Genomic DNA, 22,505 nt, shown 5'->3' on the forward strand with positions numbered 1-22,505 from the left:
GTTATATTCTTGTACATAGGGGGCAGTATTATAGTAGTTATATTCTTGTACATAGGGGGCAGTATTATAGTAGTTATATTCTTGTACATAGGGAGCAGTATTATAGTAGTTATATTCTTGTACATGGGGCAGTATTATAGTAGTTATATTCTTGTACATAGGGGGCAGTATTACAGTAGTTATATTCTTGTACATAGGGGCAGTATTATAGTAGTTATATTATTGTACATAGGGGGCAGTATTATAGTAGTTATATTCTTGTACATAGGGGGCAGTATTATAGTAGTTATATTCTTGTACATAGGGGGCAGTATTATAGTAGTTATATTCTTGTACATAGGGGGCAGTATTATAGTAGTTATATTCTTGTACATAGGGAGCAGTATTATAGTAGTTATATTCTTGTACATGGGGCAGTATTATAGTAGTTATATTCTTGTACATAGGGGGCAGTATTACAGTAGTTATATTCTTGTACATAGGGGCAGTATTATAGTAGTTATATTATTGTACATAGGGGGCAGTATTATAGTAGTTATATTCTTGTACATAGGGGGCAGTATTATAGTAGTTATATTCTTGTACATAGGGGGCAGTATTATAGTAGTTATATTCTTGTACATAGGGGGCAGTATTATAGTAGTTATATTCCTGTACATAGGGGGCAGTATTATAGCAGTTATATTCTTGTACATAGGGGGCAGTATTATAGTAGTTATATTCTTGTACATAGGGGGCAGTATTATAGTAGTTATATTCTTGTACATAGGGGGCAGTATTATAGTAGTTATATTCTTGTACATAGGGGGCAGTATTATAGTAGTTATATTCTTGTACATAGGGGGCAGTATTATAGTAGTTATATTCTTGTACATAGGGGCAGTATTATAGTAGTTATATTCTTGTACATAGGGGCAGTATTATAGTAGTTATATTCTTGTACATAGGGGTCAGTATTATAGTAGTTATATTATTGTACATAGGGGTCAGTATTATAGTAGTTCTATTCTTGTACATAGGGGGCAGTATTATAGTAGTTATATTCTTGTACATAGGGGCAGTATTATAGTAGTTATATTCTTGTACATAGAGGGCAGTATTATAGTAGTTATATTCCTGTACATAGGGGGCAGTATTATAGTAGTTATATTCCTGTACATAGGAGGCAGTATTATAGTAGTTATATTCCTGTACATAGGAGGCAGTATTATAGTAGTTATATTCTTGTACATAGGGGGCAGTATTATAGTAGTTATATTCCTGTACATAGGGGGCAGTATTATAGTAGTTATATTCTTGTACATAGGGGGCAGTATTATAGTAGTTATATTCTTGTACATAGGGGGCAGTATTATAGTAGTTATATTCTTGTACATAGGGGGCAGTATTATAGTACTTATATTCCTGTACATAGGGGGCAGTATTATAGTAGTTATATTCTTGTACATAGGGGCAGTATTATAGTAGTTATATTCTTGTACATAGGGGCAGTATTATAGTAGTTATATTCTTGTACATAGGGGGCAGTATCATAGTAGTTATATTATTGTACATAGGGGTCAGTATTATAGTAGTTATATTATTGTACATAGGGGTCAGTATTATAGTAGTTATATTCTTGTACATAGGGGGCAGTATTATAGTAGTTCTATTCTTGTACATAGGGGGCAGTATTATAGTAGTTATATTCTTGTACATAGGGAGCAGTATTATAGTAGTTATATTCTTGTACATGGGGCAGTATTATAGTAGTTATATTCTTGTACATAGGGGGCAGTATTACAGTAGTTATATTCTTGTACATAGGGGCAGTATTATAGTAGTTATATTATTGTACATAGGGGGCAGTATTATAGTAGTTATATTCTTGTACATAGGGGGCAGTATTATAGTAGTTATATTCTTGTACATAGGGGGCAGTATTATAGTAGTTATATTCTTGTACATAGGGGGCAGTATTATAGTAGTTATATTCTTGTACATAGGGAGCAGTATTATAGTAGTTATATTCTTGTACATGGGGCAGTATTATAGTAGTTATATTCTTGTACATAGGGGGCAGTATTACAGTAGTTATATTCTTGTACATAGGGGCAGTATTATAGTAGTTATATTATTGTACATAGGGGGCAGTATTATAGTAGTTATATTCTTGTACATAGGGGGCAGTATTATAGTAGTTATATTCTTGTACATAGGGGGCAGTATTATAGTAGTTATATTCTTGTACATAGGGGGCAGTATTATAGTAGTTATATTCCTGTACATAGGGGGCAGTATTATAGCAGTTATATTCTTGTACATAGGGGGCAGTATTATAGTAGTTATATTCTTGTACATAGGGGGCAGTATTATAGTAGTTATATTCTTGTACATAGGGGGCAGTATTATAGTAGTTATATTCTTGTACATAGGGGGCAGTATTATAGTAGTTATATTCTTGTACATAGGGGGCAGTATTATAGTAGTTATATTCTTGTACATAGGGGCAGTATTATAGTAGTTATATTCTTGTACATAGGGGCAGTATTATAGTAGTTATATTCTTGTACATAGGGGTCAGTATTATAGTAGTTATATTATTGTACATAGGGGTCAGTATTATAGTAGTTCTATTCTTGTACATAGGGGGCAGTATTATAGTAGTTATATTCTTGTACATAGGGGCAGTATTATAGTAGTTATATTCTTGTACATAGAGGGCAGTATTATAGTAGTTATATTCCTGTACATAGGGGGCAGTATTATAGTAGTTATATTCCTGTACATAGGAGGCAGTATTATAGTAGTTATATTCCTGTACATAGGAGGCAGTATTATAGTAGTTATATTCTTGTACATAGGGGGCAGTATTATAGTAGTTATATTCCTGTACATAGGGGGCAGTATTATAGTAGTTATATTCTTGTACATAGGGGGCAGTATTATAGTAGTTATATTCTTGTACATAGGGGGCAGTATTATAGTAGTTATATTCTTGTACATAGGGGGCAGTATTATAGTACTTATATTCCTGTACATAGGGGGCAGTATTATAGTAGTTATATTCTTGTACATAGGGGCAGTATTATAGTAGTTATATTCTTGTACATAGGGGCAGTATTATAGTAGTTATATTCTTGTACATAGGGGGCAGTATCATAGTAGTTATATTATTGTACATAGGGGTCAGTATTATAGTAGTTATATTATTGTACATAGGGGTCAGTATTATAGTAGTTATATTCTTGTACATAGGGGGCAGTATTATAGTAGTTCTATTCTTGTACATAGGGGGCAGTATTATAGTAGTTATATTCTTGTACATAGAGGGCAGTATTATAGTAGTTATATTCCTGTACATAGGGGGCAGTATTATAGTAGTTATATTCCTGTACATAGGAGGCAGTATTATAGTAGTTATATTCCTGTACATAGGAGGCAGTATTATAGTAGTTATATTCTTGTACATAGGAGGCAGTATTATAGTAGTTATATTCTTGTACATAGGGGGCAGTATTATAGTAGTTATATTCTTGTACATAGGGGGCAGTATTATAGTACTTATATTCCTGTACATAGGGGTCATTATTATAGTAGTTATATTCCTCTACATAGGGGGCAGTATTATAGCAGTTATATTCTTGTACATAGGGGGCAGTATTATAGTAGTTATATTCTTGTACATAGGGGGCAGTATTATAGTAGTTATATTCTTGTACATAGGGGGCAGTATTATAGTAGTTATATTCTTGTACATAGGGGGCAGTATTATAGTAATATTCTTGTACATAGGGGGCAGTATTATAGTAGTTATATTCTTGTACATACGGGGCAGTATTATAGTAGTTATATTCTTGTACATAGGGGGCAGTATTATAGTAGTTATATTCTTGTACATAGGGGGCAGTATTATAGTAGTTATATTCTTGTACATAGGGGGCAGTATTATAGTAGTTATATTCTTGTACATAGGGGGCAGTATTATAGTAGTTATATTCTTGTACATAAGGGGCAGTATTATAGTAGTTATATTCTTGTACATAGGGGTCAGTATTATAGTAGTTATATTCTTGTACATAGGGGGCAGTATTGTAGTAGTTATATTCTTGTACATAGGGGGCAGTATTATAGTAGTTATATTCTTGTACATAGGGGGCAGTATTGTAGTAGTTATATTCTTGTACATAGGGGGCAGTATTGTAGTAGTTATATTCTTGTACATAGGGGGCAGTATTATAGTAGTTATATTCTTGTACATAGGGGGCAGTATTATAGTAGTTATATTCTTGTACATAGGGGGCAATTTGTATTAGTATAAAACAAACATAAATACAGAAATACTTTTTCCATCAAAATAAAACATAGATCATTCAGTATAAATCATACATGTTCAAAAAAATTTAAATTTATATTAAATGTAACTTAAGAGTCCATTTTGGCTGAAAGGGAAATAAAGAAAAACATAAGAAAACATATGCATCCACATTATATAATCAGACATATTTCAGTCTAGATGGATGTTCCTCCAGAGTCTTATATTCTGCCCCTTTTTCCTGACCTCTAGTGACCGGATCCACCTGAGCTCGGACATGATGAGGCTTATGGCTTTATTATGGTGGAAGTCCTCGCTATGTATGGACACTCTGGTTCTCATGTGCCAGTGGTAATACTTGATGACCTGTATAACTATGTACATGGTCTCCTGGTTGAAGTTATGTACAGAAGGTGTCACTCCATACAGCATCTCGGGGTACCTGAGGGACTGCAGTGATGGTATCTTTAGCTTGGTGGATATGTCACGCCAGATGTTCCGTCCACCCCAGCACTCTGATATAAAGTGGACCATTGTCTCCTCCTGCTGACACCCGAGGGGACACATGCGATCAGTCACACTTAGGAATTTTAGATTCCCCCTCACAAACAGTTTACCCTGTAATGAGAGCCAGGCAATGTCATGAAACTTATAGGGCAGCCTCCGACCATTCAGAAACCTCAAACTGTCCTTTAGGGTGGTGGTTGGACAGTCTGGGAGTGCCAGTTGTAAGCAATAGAAGGTCCTGCAGACTCTGGAGTACACATCTTTTCTGGTCTTAGTTTCTAGGAAAGACTTTTCAATGCCCCATTTCCTTAAACACCGTATCCCATACTCCAGATACTGGGGGAGGAAGCCAGGAGTCCATCGGCCCCTCTTGAGACTGCCGCCTCGCATCCAAGATTCTGCAAAAGGCAATATCCAGTCCCTGACACTACTTACCCACAGGAGACCATTATTTGAGTCCAAGCTTCCAAAATTAACTTTCAGAAACATGGAGTCAAAGAAAACCCTTGGATTTAACATATCCAGTCCACCCTCTCTCCTCTGCAGGTAGGTGATCCCTCTTTTAACCGGGTTCAACCTGTTCCCCCATAAAAGTTGGAAGAACAGGCTAAAGAGCCTAGCGGAGAAAGATTCTGGCAAAGGAAATACGACAGAGATGTAAAGGAAGACAGGGACCAGGTAAGTCTTCAGCAGAGTAACCCTTTCTCTATAGGTCAGCCTCCAGTTTTTCCATCGCTGAACCTTTACATTTCCGGTTTCCAACTTATCCTCCCAGTTTAGTGTGGAATTGTCTTCCCTCCCGAATTTCACCCCAAGGATCTTAATATGGGTGGAGGCCTTGGCGAACTGTGGCAGATCAAAGCCAGGAGCAGTGTCCAATGTCCAGAAAGCCTGACTCTTCTCAAGGTTGACCAGAGACCCGGAGGCCTCTGAGTAACTTCTGATGGCTGCAGACAACATCTCCACCTCACGAGGTTCAGATATCACCACAGTCACATCATCCGCGTAGGCAACAACATCCAGGGGCAAACAATGGGGGACCGGCACCCCCTGAAAATCACACCGCTGCAGTGATCTCAGGAACGGGTCGATAGCAAACACATACAGCAGTGGACTCAGGGGGCAGCCTTGTCGCACCCCTGCCTCTACCCTGAAAGTGTCCCCCTGCCAACCATTGATCAGAGGAAAGCTCTCAGCCTCTCTATACAAAGTCCTGAGCCAATCCAAAAATTGTCCCGGAATACCGTACTTTGATAAAGTTGCCCATAGATAATCATGGTCAACCCTGTCAAAGGCTTTAGCCTGGTCCAGACCTACAACATATCTCCCACACCTCAGAGCTTTACATCTATCAAACATCTCCCTTATCGAGATGACTGCTCCAGAGATGTTCCGCCCTTTTACCGTGCCGTACTGAGAGCCTGCCAACAGTGCCGGGGACAAACAGACTAATCTAGAGAATACAATTTTTGCCAGAATTTTCCTATCAACATTCAAAAGGGCGATCGGCCTCCAGTTCTTGATGTCACTAGGCTCTTTCCCTTTGGATAGCAGGATCAACGATGAGACCCTCATGGATGGAGGCATCAGGTGGTTTTCTAGACAATTTCTGTAAACATCCACAAGGATTGGAGCCAAGAGGTCTCTGAACTTCTTATAAAATTCTGCTGTAATACCGTCAGGACCTGGTGCCTTCTTCAGATTTAACTTATCAATGGCCTCTTTTATCTCCTCCACCGTTATTCCTGCTGTCAAAGGAGAAAAGTCCAATTCTCTAGTATCAGGGCCTGGAGTTGCCTCCAAGAATTGGGCCACTTTTTCCTTATCCAAAGCTTTCTTCTGAAACAAGTCAGTATAGTACGATCTCACCACTCCCAGGATTCCCTCCCGAGACTCTTGTAAAACACCCTGGGAGTCAGTGAGACCTGCGATCAGTTTTTTCTCCACACGCTCCCGGCAATTCTCAAATGGATCAGGTGCCCCTCGGGTGCCATAGTCCCTTTCCACTACCAGGGAGGTGTACCTACTGTACTGATACTGTCTTATCTCAGATTTCAGCCGGTCAATGCTTTGTTGGTCATCCCCACCCGCCGAATAGAGTGACTCCAATTCTTTACGCAGTCTCAGATACTGGCTGTACTTACTTCTCCCCTTCTTAATTGACAGTCTTTGCAAGAGGGATCGGATCTCCTCCTTGACGTCCTCCCACCAGTCGGCCATGTTGTTATAAAAATCCACTCTTTCCAGTTGATGATGAAAGAAAGAGTAAATGTATTCCTGGACAGAATCGTCATCTAACAGACTAGAATTTAGTCTCCACAGCCCTCTACCAACATCAGGATACTTAGAGGCACCCAAACAAAAATATAAGGCCAAATGATCGGAGTATGGGACCGTTCTTTCCCTTTTTTCTCCAATGGCTTCAGTAGGACTCACCAGAGCGAGATCAATCCTACTGCTGCGTCCTGCACATGTGTAAGTAAACTTAGGACTCCTACCACCCAGTACAAAAACATCAGACAGGCCGGACTGCTGAATAATACTATTAAGGACCTTACAGTCCCTGGTAAGGGGCCTACCGTTCCTGTCCCTGGTGGTAGTGGTGGCATTAAAGTCCCCGGCCATGATGACTGGAATAGACGTGAACAGATAAGGCTTTAAATCGTTAAAAAGCTGAGTCCTTTCGGTCACTGTCTGTGGGCCATAGATGTTAATGAGCCGGAGTCTTCTACCTCTGATGGTGACCTCTAGCAGCAGGCACCGTCCCATCGATACCTCGGTGAGTCTGTGGACGGTGACATCATGGGTGTTAAATATGATAGAGACTCCGGCATAAGGCTCCACAGCCAGCGACCAAAAGGAAGGACCAGACTGCCAATCTCTCTCCGCCTCTCGCATGAGACCCAAGGTGTTTAAACGGGTCTCCTGTAAGAAAAACACATCGGCATTGAGATATTTCAGATGTTCGTACACAACATGTCTGGTCCTTCTAGCCCTAATACTATTCACATTACTGGTGACCACAGTAAGATGGAAGTGCGCCATCATGAGAAGAAATAGAAAGATCAACCCCATCATCATAAATCAGAGTCAGAGTTGTCTTCCTGACTACCGGTTTCCATATCCCAAACTGACTGTGACTCGGCATGAAGGGGTTTCCTTTTTGTGGGAGGATCCCCCCCTGGGTCGTCATCATACTCCTCCATCATGCGCTTCAGTTCTCTCTCAATCTCCTCCTCTCCATCTGACTCGGACAGTACGCTGTACCTATTAGTGGTTACAGTAACATCAGCCTGACTCTGCATTTTCACTTTTGAGGGTTTTTGGACGGTAGTCCACGCACTCTCAGGTTTTCGGGTGCTCCTGTCCTTCTTCCTCTTTTTAACACTATGATTTCCCCCAGTGGTGGGTGTCAAGTTAGGGGAAGAGATGGGCGCTGGCTGCACTAATGGCTGCTCCCCTACCTCCATGTCTCCCTCAGTGTTACCTGTCCCTGGATGGTCTGGGGCAGCACCACTAATATCAGGAGTTTCTGGCACTGTGCACACTGATCCTGATAATAACGCCTCCTCCTCCTGCTCCTCCTCTGGTATATCTGCCCCTTCCATCAGGTCTTCATCGGGGAGGTCCCTACAGATATTATGCCAGGCATCAGGACAGTCCCTGTGGGGGTGACCAATCTGACCACAAAGGTTGCATCTGATGGTCTTGCAGTTGGCGCTCACATGGCCGAGGTCTCCGCACAGGGTGCACTTCACTGTGGTGCAGTTACTCGCCACATGACCGGATCTTCCACACTTAAAACATAACCTGGGCTGACCGACATAAAAGCACACACCCTTCTCTCTGCCGATAAAGAAGGAGTTGGGGAGGTGATGGGTGATGTTCTGGTGTTGATGTAATTTAACCAGGACCCTCCACCCCCCGGTCCAGATCCCATCCTCATCCCTGGTCTTGGTCATGTCTGACATGAGGGTGCAATGTCTCTTGAGCCATATGATAATATCCTGAGGGGGGACAGACTCATTCCAGAACATGATGGTGACAACCGCTGTATCTAGTTTGGAGATGGGAATGAAACTAAACTTGTTCCACCCCTCAGTATCTCTATAACGGGGTTGTTGAGCCCAGAACCGGTCCAGATTAGACATCAGCTTGAAGCTAATGTCATACCCCTGTCTGTCAGGCAGATTTATTACGGCCAGGATGTCGGCTGGCTGGAAACCCATCTGGGCGCACAACATGTCCCTGACCACATGCCTCCTGTCAGGCAGATCTTCCTTAGCCCCCTTATGCCTAAACCTGACAACATTCCTCCTCTTGAAGGCCTGGCCGGTATAGCTGGTATTAGAGGAGAAGAATGGGGAACCTCGACTCCATGCATTCCCAGATGACTGACCCCTGTCCTGCTGTGGGGGATGTGTGGGCTGTGGATCATCAGTACAAGGGGGCTGCTGACCACCCGGACCATGGGGCTGCTGACCACCCGGACCATGGGGCACTGCTGCCTGTGGCGTGACTAGTGGGGGGAACTCCTCAGCTGTAGATTGTCCCTCACCCTCCACAACAACATCAGTGCTATCTGTGTCACCAGCTGCCATAGACTGCACTGGAGATGACTCCTCAGCTGGGACATTTTTATGCACAGAAACATCAGACATATCAGAAACACCAACCACAATATTAGGCACATCAGCAGCTTCATCAATATCAGCATTAACCCCTTGCAGATCACAGTCCTGAATGTCCTCCCCAGAAACATCCTGCACAGCAAAGTCCTGTGGAGAAACACCCTGAGGTGCCATGGTGTTACCTTCAGGTGCGAGTCCTGAGTCCTCCTGCAGTTTGCTGCCTCCTGGGACTTGTGGTGTTTGCACAACTTCACTGCTGTCATCAGGTCCACTTACTGCTGGGACTTGTGGTGCCTCATCAAGGGTTGCTGGGACTTGTGGTGCCTCACCAAGGGTTGCTGGGATTTGTGGTGCCTCATCAAGGGTTGCTAGGTCTTGTAGTACCTCACCGTGTTGATGTTGTCTTCTTTTGTATACATCTCCCTCCTCAAAAAGAAGAGTTGCTGGCTGCAGTACTGGCCTTACATGGGACTGCTGGGTCTCAGACCTGGATGTTGATGCAGATATCTTGTCAAACCTCTGCTGGTTCCTGTAGGTCTCTCCAACTGGTCCCATTTGGTCAATAACAGACTCCATCTCCCTCACAATGTCAGATAGTTGTTTGGCCAGGGAGTCCAGCTTGTTATTCAGCAGGGCCTGCTTCCCCGGGTTTGCTGCCTTCAGTTTGTAAGTGCAATCTATTTGCTTTTGCAGGTACAGCTTTTGTTTTTGTAAAGCGTCCATTTTTCTCACCAGTCCTGGGATCTTAGCGGCCAGCTGGAGCTCCGGTGATGGCTCTGGGGGCTGGAGCTCAGGTGATGGCTCTGGGGGCTGCAGTTTTCTACTGGGGTGTTGTTCTGACTTGCTTGCAGGCCTGGATCCTGTAGCCGCACTACCACTGCTCTTTCCTGGTAACAGACCCGGTGACTTCTGGTGTTTGGTGGCTGCTGTTACTGCTCGGGGGTCACAATCTCTTGCTGGGTGACTGGGTCCCAGAGGTCTTGCAGACACAACACTGTTAGCACCTTTGGGTCTTTCCTCATGGCCGCCTTGCATCTCCTTCCCAGCCTGCATTCCCCCAGACCTGGTGCGCTCAGCTGGTAACATCACTCGCTGCTTCAGGTTCTCCTGGATTGTCTGTCTCTCCAGCGATGTCCTCCTCTGCCTGCCCGGGGTGGAGGTGGATTGTCCACCTGAGGCCTGGGATGGAGGCTGCTGCACACTGTGGATGTTACTTGCCTTTGGACTTTCAGGCACTTTTGCTCTGCTCACAGATGATCCAACATTTTCACTGGTAGGTTGTTTTACCAGCTTCTTGCTTGTAACCTCTTCATTGTCCACACAAACTTTCCTACTCGCACTGGAACTTGCAGTGCTGACATTTGTTCCTTTAACAGAAACTTGGGGATTAACATCCCTTGTTTGAGCTGGCTGGGTGTTATCTGCCAGATTAGGCCTTGGAGCCTGGGCCTTGCTTGGGGAGCTTCCCCACCCAGGGTGGCCCCGCCCTGGGCTGTCTCCAGACATCAGAAGGGGTCAGGAGCTCAACTATCACACAACCTCACCTCTAGGAGGCAGTATTATAGTAGTTATATTCTTGTACATAGGGGGCAGTATTATAGTAGTTATATTCTTGTACATAGGGGGCAGTATTATAGTAGTTATATTCTTGTACATAGGGGGCAGTATTATAGTAGTTATATTCTTGTACATAGGGGGCAGTATTATTGTAGTTATATTCTTGTACATAGGGGCAGTATTATAGTAATTATATTCTTGTACATAGGGGGCAGTATTATAGTAGTTATATTCTTGTACATAGGGGTCAGTATTATAGTAGTTATATTCTTGTACATAGGGGGCAGTATTATAGTAGTTATATTCCTGTACATAGGGGGCAGTATTATAGTAGTTATATTCCTGTACATAGGGGCGGTATTATAGTAGTTATATTCCTGTACATAGGGGGCAGTATTATAGTAGTTATATTCCTGTATATAGGGGCGGTATTATAGTAGTTATATTCTTGTACATAGGGAGCAGTATTATAGTAGTTATATTCCTGTACATAGGGGGCAGTATTATAGTAGTTATATTCTTGTACATAGGGGGCAGTATTATAGTAGTTATATTCCTGTACATAGGGGGCAGTATTATAGTAGTTATATTCTTGTACATAGGGGGCAGTATTATAGTAGTTATATTCTTGTACATAGGGGGCAGTATTATAGTAGTTATATTCTTGTACATAGGGGGCAGTATTATAGTAGTTATATTCTTATACATAGGGGGCAGTATTATAGTAGTTATATTCTTGTACATAGGGGGCAGTATTATAGTAGTTATATTCTTGTACATAGGGGGCAGTATTATAGTACTTATATTCTTGTACATAGGGGGCAGAATTATAGTAGTTATATTCTTGTACATAGGGGGCAGTATTATAGTAGTTATATCCTTGTACATAGCGGGCAGTATTATAGTAGTTATATTCTTGTACATAGGGGGCAGTATTATAGTAGTTATATTCTTGTACATAGGGGGCAGTATTATAGTAGTTATATTCCTGTACATAGGGGGCAGTATTATAGTAGTTATATTCTTGTACATAGGGGGCAGTATTATAGTAGTTATATTCCTGTACATAGGGGGCAGTATTATAGTAGTTATATTCCTGTACATAGGGGCAGTATTATAGTAGTTATATTCTTGTACATAGGGGGCAGTATTATAGTAGTTATATTCCTGTACATAGGGGCGGTATTATAGTAGTTATATTCTTGTACATAGGGGGCAGTATTATAGTAGTTATATTCCTGTACATAGGGGGCAGTATTATAGTAGTTATATTCCTGTACATAGGGGCAGTATTATAGTAGTTATATTCTTGTACATAGGGGGCAGTATTATAGTAGTTATATTCCTGTACATAGGGGCGGTATTATAGTAGTTATATTCTTGTACATAGGGGCAGTATTATAGTAGTTATATTCCTGTACATAGGGGCGGTATTATAGTAGTTATATTCCTGTACATAGGGGGCAGTATTATAGTAGTTATATTCCTGTATATATGGGCGGTATTATAGTAGTTATATTCTTGTACATAGGGGGCAGTATTATAGTAGTTATATTCCTGTACATAGGGGGCAGTATTATAGTAGTTATATTATTGTACAAAGGGGCGGTATTATAGTAGTTATATTCCTGTACATAGGGGGCAGTATTATAGTAGTTATATTCCTGTATATAGGGGCGGTATTATAGTAGTTATATTCTTGTACATAGGGGGCAGTATTATAGTAGTTATATTCCTGTACATAGGGGGCAGTATTATAGTAGTTATATTCTTGTACATAGGGGGCAGTATTATAGTAGTTATATTCTTGTACATAGGGGGCAGTATTATAGTAGTTATATTCCTGTACATAGGGGGCAGTATTATAGTAGTTATATTCTTGTACATAGGGGGCAGTATTATAGTAGTTATATTCTTGTACATAGGGGGCAGTATTATAGTAGTTATATTCTTGTACATAGGGGGCAGTATTATAGTAGTTATATTCTTGTACATAGAGGGCAGTATTATAGTAGTTATATTCCTGTACATAGGGGGCAGTATTATAGTAGTTATATTCTTGTACATAGGGGGTAGTATTATAGTAGTTATATTCTTGTACATAAGGGACAGTATTATGGTAGTTATATTCTTGTACATAGGGGGCAGTATTATAATAGTTATATTCTTGTACACAGGGGGCAGTATTATAGTAGTTATAGTCCTGTACATAGGGGGCAGTATTATAGTAGTTTTATTCTTGTACATAGGGGGCAGTATTATAGTAGTTATATTCTTGTACATAGGGGGCAGTATTATAGTAGTTATATTCTTGTACATAGGGGGTAGTATTATAGTAGTTATATTCTTGTACATAGGGGGCAGTATTATAGTAGTTATATTCTTGTACATAGGGGGCAGTATTATAGTAGTTATATTCTTGTACATAGGGGGCAGTATTATAGTAGTTATATTCCTGTACATAGGGGGCAGTATTATAGTAGTTATATTCTTGTACATAGGGGGCAGTATTATAGTAGTTATATTCTTGTACATAGGGGCAGTATTATAGTAGTTATATTCCTGTACACAGGGAAGTATTATAGTAGTTATATTCCTCTACATAGGGGGCAGTATTATAGTAGTTCTATTCTTGTACATAGGGGGCAGTATTATAGTAGTTATATTCTTGTACATAGGGGCAGTATTATAGTAGTTATATTCTTGTACATAGGGGGCAGTATTATAGTAGTTATATTCTTGTACATAGGGGGCAGTATTATAGTAGTTATATTATTGTACATGGTTGCAGTAGTATAGTAGTTATATTCTTGTACATAGGGGGCAGTATTATAGTAGTTATATTATTGTACATGGTTGCAGTATTATAGTAGTTATATTCTTGTACATAGGGGGCAGTATTATAGTAGTTATATTCTTGTACATAGGGGGCAGTATTATAGTAGTTATATTCTTGTACATAGGGGGCAGTATTATAGTAGTTATATTCTTGTACATAGGGGGTAGTATTATAGTAGTTATATTCTTGTACATAGGGGGCAGTATTATAGTAGTTATATTCTTGTACATAGGGGGCAGTATTATAGTAGTTATATTCTTGTACATAGGGGGCAGTATTATAGTAGTTATATTCCTGTACATAGGGGGCAGTATTATAGTAGTTATATTCCTGTACATAGGGGGCAGTATTATAGTAGTTATATTCCTGTACATAGGGGGCAGTATTATAGTAGTTATATTCTTGTACATAGGGGGCAGTATTATAGTAGTTATATTCTTGTACATAGGGGCAGTATTATAGTAGTTATATTCCTGTACACAGGGAAGTATTATAGTAGTTATATTCCTCTACATAGGGGGCAGTATTATAGTAGTTCTATTCTTGTACATAGGGGGCAGTATTATAGTAGTTATATTCTTGTACATAGGGGGCAGTATTATAGTAGTTATATTCTTGTACATAGGGGGCAGTATTATAGTAGTTATATTCTTGTACATAGGGGGTAGTATTATAGTAGTTATATTCTTGTACATAGGGGGCAGTATTATAGTAGTTATATTCTTGTACATAGGGGGCAGTATTATAGTAGTTATATTCTTGTACATAGGGGGCAGTATTATAGTAGTTATATTCCTGTACATAGGGGGCAGTATTATAGTAGTTATATTCCTGTACATAGGGGGCAGTATTATAGTAGTTATATTCCTGTACATAGGGGGCAGTATTATAGTAGTTATATTCTTGTACATAGGGGGCAGTATTATAGTAGTTATATTCTTGTACATAGGGGCAGTATTATAGTAGTTATATTCCTGTACACAGGGAAGTATTATAGTAGTTATATTCCTCTACATAGGGGGCAGTATTATAGTAGTTCTATTCTTGTACATAGGGGGCAGTTCTATATTATTGTACATTTTTGGAAAAATGTTAAATTTTCTCTGATGTATTTAAAGGGCACCTACCACCACGATTCTACCTATAAAGGTAGATCGGGTGGTAGGTGGATGTTAGGGACGTGAGGAGAGCTCTTTTTAGAGCTAATCCTCACGTCCCCGCTAACTTTTAATAAACTTTATTCCCCTAACATGTAAATTTACTTATGCGGCTACTGGGGCTTGGAGTAGCCGGGCACGAGACTACACAGGGCGGCTACTCCACGCCCCAGTAGCCACGTTACTCCTCCTACCCTGTGTGTTCGGCGCTCGGCATCCGACAAGCCGGAGTTCTGCGCATGCTCAGAACGCCAGCATGTCGGCCGAGGGCACACAGCTACGAGGAGCTGCGCGCCGAACACACAGGGTAGGAGGAGTAACGTGGCTACTGGGGCGTGGAGTAGCCGCCCTGTGTAGTCTCGTGCCCGGCTACTCCAAGCCCCAGTAGCCGCATAAGTAAATTTACATGTTAGGGGAATAAAGTTTATTAAAAGTTGGCGGGGACGTGAGGATTAGCTCTAAAAAGAGCTCTCCTCACGTCCCTTACATCCACCTACCACCCGATCTACCTTTATAGGTAGAATCGTGGTGGTAGGTTCCCTTTAAGACAACAAGTGAATGACTTGAGACATGAGCTGAGGGACACTTAAAGTAGCATAAAGTGAATGTAACATAATGATTTGTTTGGATCACTTCACCATTTAGATCTGACATGTTTACTTTATAATTGATGTTACTATCAATTATGGCTTGGAGAGCAGTTTAAGATGTTTTCTTGCTGTCCGATTACAGACAAGGATCAATGTTGCTAGTCGTGTCATTAGATGCTATGGCAACTATACAGAAATGTATATTTATAAAAAATTTTAATAGATTTGTGCAAAGACAATATTAATTGATCTCTCCTTGTATAAACCCATCTGCTTTGGTTTTTACATTAACACCAGTAGCCCCCAAATTTTCCCCTGCCGGGAACTGAACCTGTGGTTTAGTTGTAGAGAAGGTAAGGTCAGACTCATCTAGAGGGAAGTGATTGTTTGCTTCCTCTGGGATCTGTAAATATCAGAAGCGGGCGCTGGAGAGATGGTATTTCGTGGTACTAGGCTGATAAGTGCCAACACAACAACTTGACATTTTCATCTTCGATGAGAACCTAAAAATTTACCTCTACCCTAAATGTTGTGAGTCTTCGGCTGACAAGTCTGGTAGAGGGAGCAGAGCCGGGATTTAACCCTGACAGCGGGATCATTCTGATATTATGAGAGCTCTGGTTTATGTCATGGTGTTTATTACTACTACATGGTGTCTATTACTACTACATGGTGTCTATTACTACTACATGGTGTCAGGGCTCGTCTCATCAAGATGGGACATTTGTATATGTAGTTAAAGGGACCTTCTGTCTAAATGGAGTTTTTAATAAAGTTATGGCAGTGAGAGTGAATGCAATCCCTGGCTCGAGTACTGCCCCTTTTGTTCCCTTGGTTCATAGAAATTAAGGCTTTGAGTTGTCTCATGAAACCTAATGATAAGGTCCAGTAGTTTGGTGACCCAACTTGTTCTATGGGTTTAGTGGTATATGAAGTCCAGTAGTTTTATGGCTTTGCCAGTCTCTAGTGCCCAGTGTTTTTATGGCCCGGCGAGTGTTTGAAGCCCAGTCGTTTTATCGCTTGGTCAGTGTCCGGTGTCCAGTGGTTTTATGACACAGACAGTCTCTGGTGTCCAGTGGTTTTGTGGCTCAGACAGTCTCTGGTTCCAGTGTTTTTATTGCTCGGCCAGTCTCTGGTGTCCAGTGGTTTTATTGCTCGGCCAGTCTGTGGTTATCCAGTGTTTTTATGGCTTACAAAGTCTCTGATTTCCAGTGCTTTTCTAGCATGGCCAATCCATGGTGGTTTTATGGGTTGGCCAGTGTCAGGTTCCCAGAGGTTTTATGGCTCAGCCAATGTCTGGTGCCCATTGGATTTATTGCTCGGCAAGTCTCTAGTGCCCAGTGGTTGTATGGCTAGACCAGTGTCTGGGGTCCAGTGGTTTTATGGCTAGACCAGTGTCTGGGGTCCAATGGTTTTATGGCTTGACTAGTCTCTAGTGCCCGATGGTTTTATGGCTCAGCCAGTGTCTGGTGTCCAGTGGTTTTATGGTTCAGCCAGTCTCTGGTGTCCAGTGGTTTTGTGGCTCGGCCAGTCTCTGGTGTCCAGTAGTTTTGTGGCTCAGCCAGTCTCTGGTGCTCAGTGGTTTCATTGCTCCGCCAGTGTCCGGTGTCCAGTGGTTTCATTGCTCGGCCAGTCTATGGTTATCCAGTGTTTTTATGGCTTAGGAAGTCTCTGATTTCCAGAGGTTTCCTATCATGGCCAATCCATGGTGCCCAGTGTTTTTATTGCTTAGTCATACTCTGATTTTTGAGTGTTTTTTTTTGTCTCTAGCAGCCCCTCATTTTGGTTGTGAAGCTGAGACACTCAACATTATCTATTGGTTTTGGGACAGAGGCAGTTCCTAATACCTAATTTTACGACTTGGGAACTCCCTGGTATCCAGAGGTCTCTGGCATTTTGTCAGTGGTGCCCTGTTGCTTTGTCACTCACTCAGTTGTAGGCGTCTTGTGGTTTTGTGGCTCCAGCAAGTTCTTAAAGCCCAAGGGTCTTTTGACCCAAAGAGTAGCTTGTAGTGAAACAGTCTTACTTCAACAAACTTTGTTTGTCTCTGTTTGTAAATTTGCTGTTGTCTCAAAGCTGTTGGAAAGAGACTTTGTCCTGTGACTCCCTGCTCCCCCTACATATAGCTTCGATGTAGTCTGACACCCGAGTCATCTTCTGTTTTGTTTGTTGTATTGTACAAAACTATACTATGTGTTGTTATATTATTTAGTTGACTTGTTCTTCAAACTGCTTTGGTAAGTGCTTTAAGTGATCTCCAGAGAACCTCAATCAGTTTTGATGCCCAGTTGGATGGATGAGGACTTTGGTCCAACAATTGGTCCATGACATCCATTAGTTTTGTGACCCAGATACTTTCTAAAATACCTAGAATCCACCCTTCTAGGAAAAAAGATATATACAATATGACGACGTGTACTATCCTTCTTTACTACAGGAGAAGTTTGAGGGTCTTTTCCGGGCATACGACGAGTGCGTCACGTTACAACTTTTCAAGAGTTTCAGAAGAGTACGAATAAACTTCAGTAACCCTAAGGCAGCGGCGCGGGCGAGGATAGAGCTCCACGAGACAACGTTCAGGGGGAAGAAGTTAAAGCTTTATTTTGCACAGGTAATTTTGGCTTTTTTTTTAAAGACACCCTGACAATGTTCATATATGGCTGACTTTTTGTATTAAATGACTTCTTTTCATACATATCACATATTTTCTGTATTGTCAAAAACAGGTCCAAACCACAGTGACAGACGGAGATAAACTCCATCTGGCACCCCCACAGCCGGCAAAACAGTTCCTCATTTCTCCTCCTGTATCTCCTCCAGTCGGTTGGAAACCTATAGACGACGCTACACCAGTCATCAATTACGATCTCCTTTATGCAGTTGCTAAGCTAGGCCCAGGTAAGGAATGAGATTTTTTACTTTGTAAATGTAGCTGATAGATCAAGGAATCAGATAATGGAGTGGATAAGATGGTAGTTAGCACATCAGGGGTGGGGCATAATATAAGCTGCTCTGCAGGGGCGGTCACTAAGAAGAGAGTTCAACCACCTGAATGGGAGACCAGAGACTTCCCATCCCTTGTAGTGTTGCATACCCCAGCCGCTATTTTTTGAATACCTCCTAAGACTGATTTGGCAAGCTCTGTGCAGCGCTACGTAACATGTGTGCGCTATATACATAAATGAATTATTGTTAAGTACCATAATTGATTAGATCCAACACCAGAAATTAATCTAGAGGAATCTATTACTTGGTTCGAAAATTTGGTCTTGATCTAATTTTTTTTTCTGATTTGCTGCGTTTGAATTTTGTAAAAACTGCTTTCATGTATCCCAGAACTTAAAGGAATGCAGGGGAAGGGGGCTGGCTTTATGGGGCTGGCTTTATACTATGGGGATGCTGGCTATATACTAGGGAGTTAGCTATATACTAGGGGGCAGGAGGCTGGCTATGTACTAGGGAGCAGGGGCTTCTGGCTATATACTAGAGGGCAGGGGACTGACTATATACTATGGGGCTGCTGGCTATCTACTAGAGGGCAGGGGGCTAGCTATATACTAGGGACTGCTGATTATATACTAGGGGGCAGGGGCTGCTGGCTATATATTAGGGGGCAGGGGACTGGCTATATACTATGGGGCTGCTGGATATGTACTAGGGGGCAGGGGCTGGCTATATACTAGGGGCTGCTGGCTATATACTAGGGTGCAGAGGGCTGGCTATATACTAGGAGGCAGGGGGCTGGCTATATACTAGGGACTGCTGGCTATATACTATGGGGCTGCTGGCTATATACTAGGGGGCAGGGGCTGGCTATATACTGGGGGGCAGGGGCTGGCTATATACTAGGGGGCAGAGGGCTGGCTATATACTAGGGGCTGCTGGCTATATACTAGGGTGCAGAGGGATGGCTATATACTAGGAGGCTGCTGGCTATATTCTGGGGGCAGGGGCCTTCTGGCTACATACCAGGGGGCAGGCGCTGGCTATATAATAGGGGGCAGGTGCTGGCTATATACTAGGGGGCAGGGGCTGTCTCTGTAATAGGAGGCTGGTGCTGGCTATACAATAGGGGGCTGGTGCTGGCTACATACCAGGGGGCAGGCGCTGGCTATATAATAGGGGGCAGGTGCTGGCTATATACTAGGGGGCAGGGGCTGTCTGTAATAGGAGGCTGGTGCTGGCTATACAATAGGGGGCTGGTGCTGGCTATATACTGGGGGGCAGGGGCCTGCTATATACCGGGGGGCATGTGCTTGCTGGCTATATACTGGGGAGGCTGTGCATTTCTCACCCTCAGCCTATACTCAAGTCAATAGGTTTTCCCAGTTTTTTATGTTAAAATTAGGTATCTCGGCTTATATTTAAGTTTATACAGCAAGTTGCAACTTTATAAAGATAGCGATGCAAAAAAAAACTAATTTTAATTAACAGTTTGGATTCCAATAGCACTTGCTTCTTTTCTTGAAAAGTCTTTTATTGAGTACCATGATACTTTTCCAGATCACACTGAAAATTCTGGTATTATAGGATGCTGAATACAGGACCATTGGAGCAACATTGGGTTGGATCCAAAAAATTTGAGAGAAAAGGCTCTTGGTTAAACTATTGATCTAACTTGAGCCATCTCCTAGACGTGTCTAACCAGAAGTCACTTTCTATTCTATCTAGCTTAATTCTGGCAGAACATTTTGTTCTAATTTCCTCGTACCACAAACAGAATATTCTACAAAGGGGTTTTGGTTGGAGATCATGGGAAAGGACAGATCCTGGGTGTCCTTCTCCTTTAACATTCTCTATATAGTCTTGGATCTCTTACTGGGCTGTATTAGGGGGTCTTTGTGATTTCTTTGTGACATGACGTACTCTGTGAGTCAGCAGACTGTCACTGATACAAGTACCGTGCCCCCTACGGAGAAAGCAATTACACATTGTAAGGTCTCATCTCCAGGTCTTCAAGACATCTGCGTCTGAAGTCATCTCCTGGCGTGACATCAAAGTCCTGTCTCCTTATAGACAACTTAACTCTTTGATCTCATTCACTGAGAAACTTGGCAGCATCCACGCGTTCTTCTATGACTCTGCATACTATGACTTCAGTATCTGAGTAGGCTTTCTTGGGTCCACCATGATGACATCTCAAGCCTTTACCTTCAGAGGGCAGGTCCTTGACAACGTTTTGCTCCATCTAAACCTTTACGTTGCACATATCTGTAAGACTGAATGGGTTTTTTCGTGGTCATCCCATAAATTATAGACCCTAGTGACAAGTGAATGGCTCCTAGGTCACCTCTAGAGATGAAGTCACCTCTGCTTTATCTGTATTTCGGCTGATCCCTGGTCTTCATAGCCCACGCTGTAAATTCTTTATGTAACTCTAAGAGTAACTCATCATCCTGTACAATGGAGAGGATGAAGTCTGGGAACAGGGAGTGCGCCGAGCCAACATTATCACTTATTAATCACACTCACGGAGCTGAAATCTTGTCAGGCGATGGGACCTCGGAGGTCTGAATGACTTTTTACTGCTATAAACTCAGCAGGAAGGTCCATGTCACAATAATCTCTCGCATTATGTTCCAGAACATTTACAGCTGCCTGGATGCGGATGAGTCTCAGCTCGGCTGTTTATAGGACTTTCTTGTATTGCAGATTTGGGAGGTTTCTTACCAGGAAATGAGGTGTCCATTCATTGATATTTTCCTATAAAGATGGCACTTATAATGTAACGTAATATAGGAACTAGTAGATGGAGGCTAATAATCTCTACAGCAAACAGGAGATGGAGGATAGTAATTTATACAGCAAACAGGAGATGGAGATCAGTAATCTATACAGGAACCAGTAGATGGAGATCAGTAATCTATACAGGAACCAGTAGATGGGGGACAATAATCTATACAGGAACCAGTAGATGGAGGACAGTAATCTATACAGGAATCAGTAGATGGAGATCAGTAATCTATACAGGAACCAGTAGATGGAGGACAATAATCTATACAGGAACCAGTAGATGGAGATCAGTAATCTATACAGGAACCAGTAGATGGAGGACAGTAATCTATACAGGAACCAGTAGATGGAGATCAGTAATCTATACAGGAACCAGTAGATGGAGATCAGTAATCTATACAGGAACCGGTAGATGGAGATCAGTAATCTATACAGGAACCAGTAGATGGAGGACAGTAATCTATACAGGAACCAGTAGATGGTGGACAATAATCTATACAGGAACCACTAGATGGAGATCAGTAATCTATACAGGAACCAGTAGATGGAGATCAGTAATCTATACAGGAACCAGTAGATGGAGATCAGTAATCTATACAGGAACCAGTAGATGGAGATCAGTAATCTATACAGGAACCAGTAGATGGTGGACAGTAATCTATACAGGAACCAGTAGATAGAGATCAGTAATCTATACAGGAACCAGTAGATGGAGATCAGTAATCTATACAGGAACCGGGAGATGGAGATCAGTAATCTATACAGGAACCAGTAGATGGAGATCAGTAATCTATACAGGAACCAGTAGATGGAGGACAGTAATCTATACAGGAACCAGTAGATGGAGATCAGTAATCTATACAGGAACCAGTAGATGGAGATCAGTAATCTATACAGGAACCAGTAGATGGAGATCAGTAATCTATACAGGAACAAGTAGATGGAGATCAGTAATCTATACAGGAACCGGGAGATGGAGATCAGTAATCTATACAGGAACCGGGAGATGGAGATCAGTAATCTATACAGGAACCAGTAGATGGAGGACAGTAATCTATACAGGAACCAATAGATGGAGATCAGTAATCTATACAGGAACCAGTAGATGGAGATCAGTAATCTATACAGGAACCAGTAGATGGAGATCAGTAATCTATACAGGAACCAGTAGATGGAGATCAGTAATCTATACAGGAA

At 41.7% G+C, this 22,505-nt stretch overlaps 1 protein-coding gene across 3 annotated transcripts in view; it reads left to right on the plus strand.

The window, feature by feature from the left end:
* Positions 1–22,505, plus strand: part of RCAN2 (regulator of calcineurin 2) — a 73,243-nt gene that overhangs the window by 40,635 nt on the left and 10,103 nt on the right. For all 3 annotated transcript variants that reach the window (XM_072143717.1, XM_072143718.1, XM_072143720.1), the window contains 2 exons: positions 18,013–18,186; positions 18,302–18,473. In XM_072143717.1, the coding sequence (XP_071999818.1) occupies positions 18,013–18,186; positions 18,302–18,473 (346 nt within the window). The remainder of the gene's footprint in view (positions 1–18,012; positions 18,187–18,301; positions 18,474–22,505) is intronic.

This window comes from Engystomops pustulosus, chromosome 3 (genome assembly GCF_040894005.1).
Source record: "Engystomops pustulosus chromosome 3, aEngPut4.maternal, whole genome shotgun sequence".
Classification (NCBI taxonomy): Eukaryota; Metazoa; Chordata; class Amphibia; order Anura; family Leptodactylidae; genus Engystomops; species Engystomops pustulosus.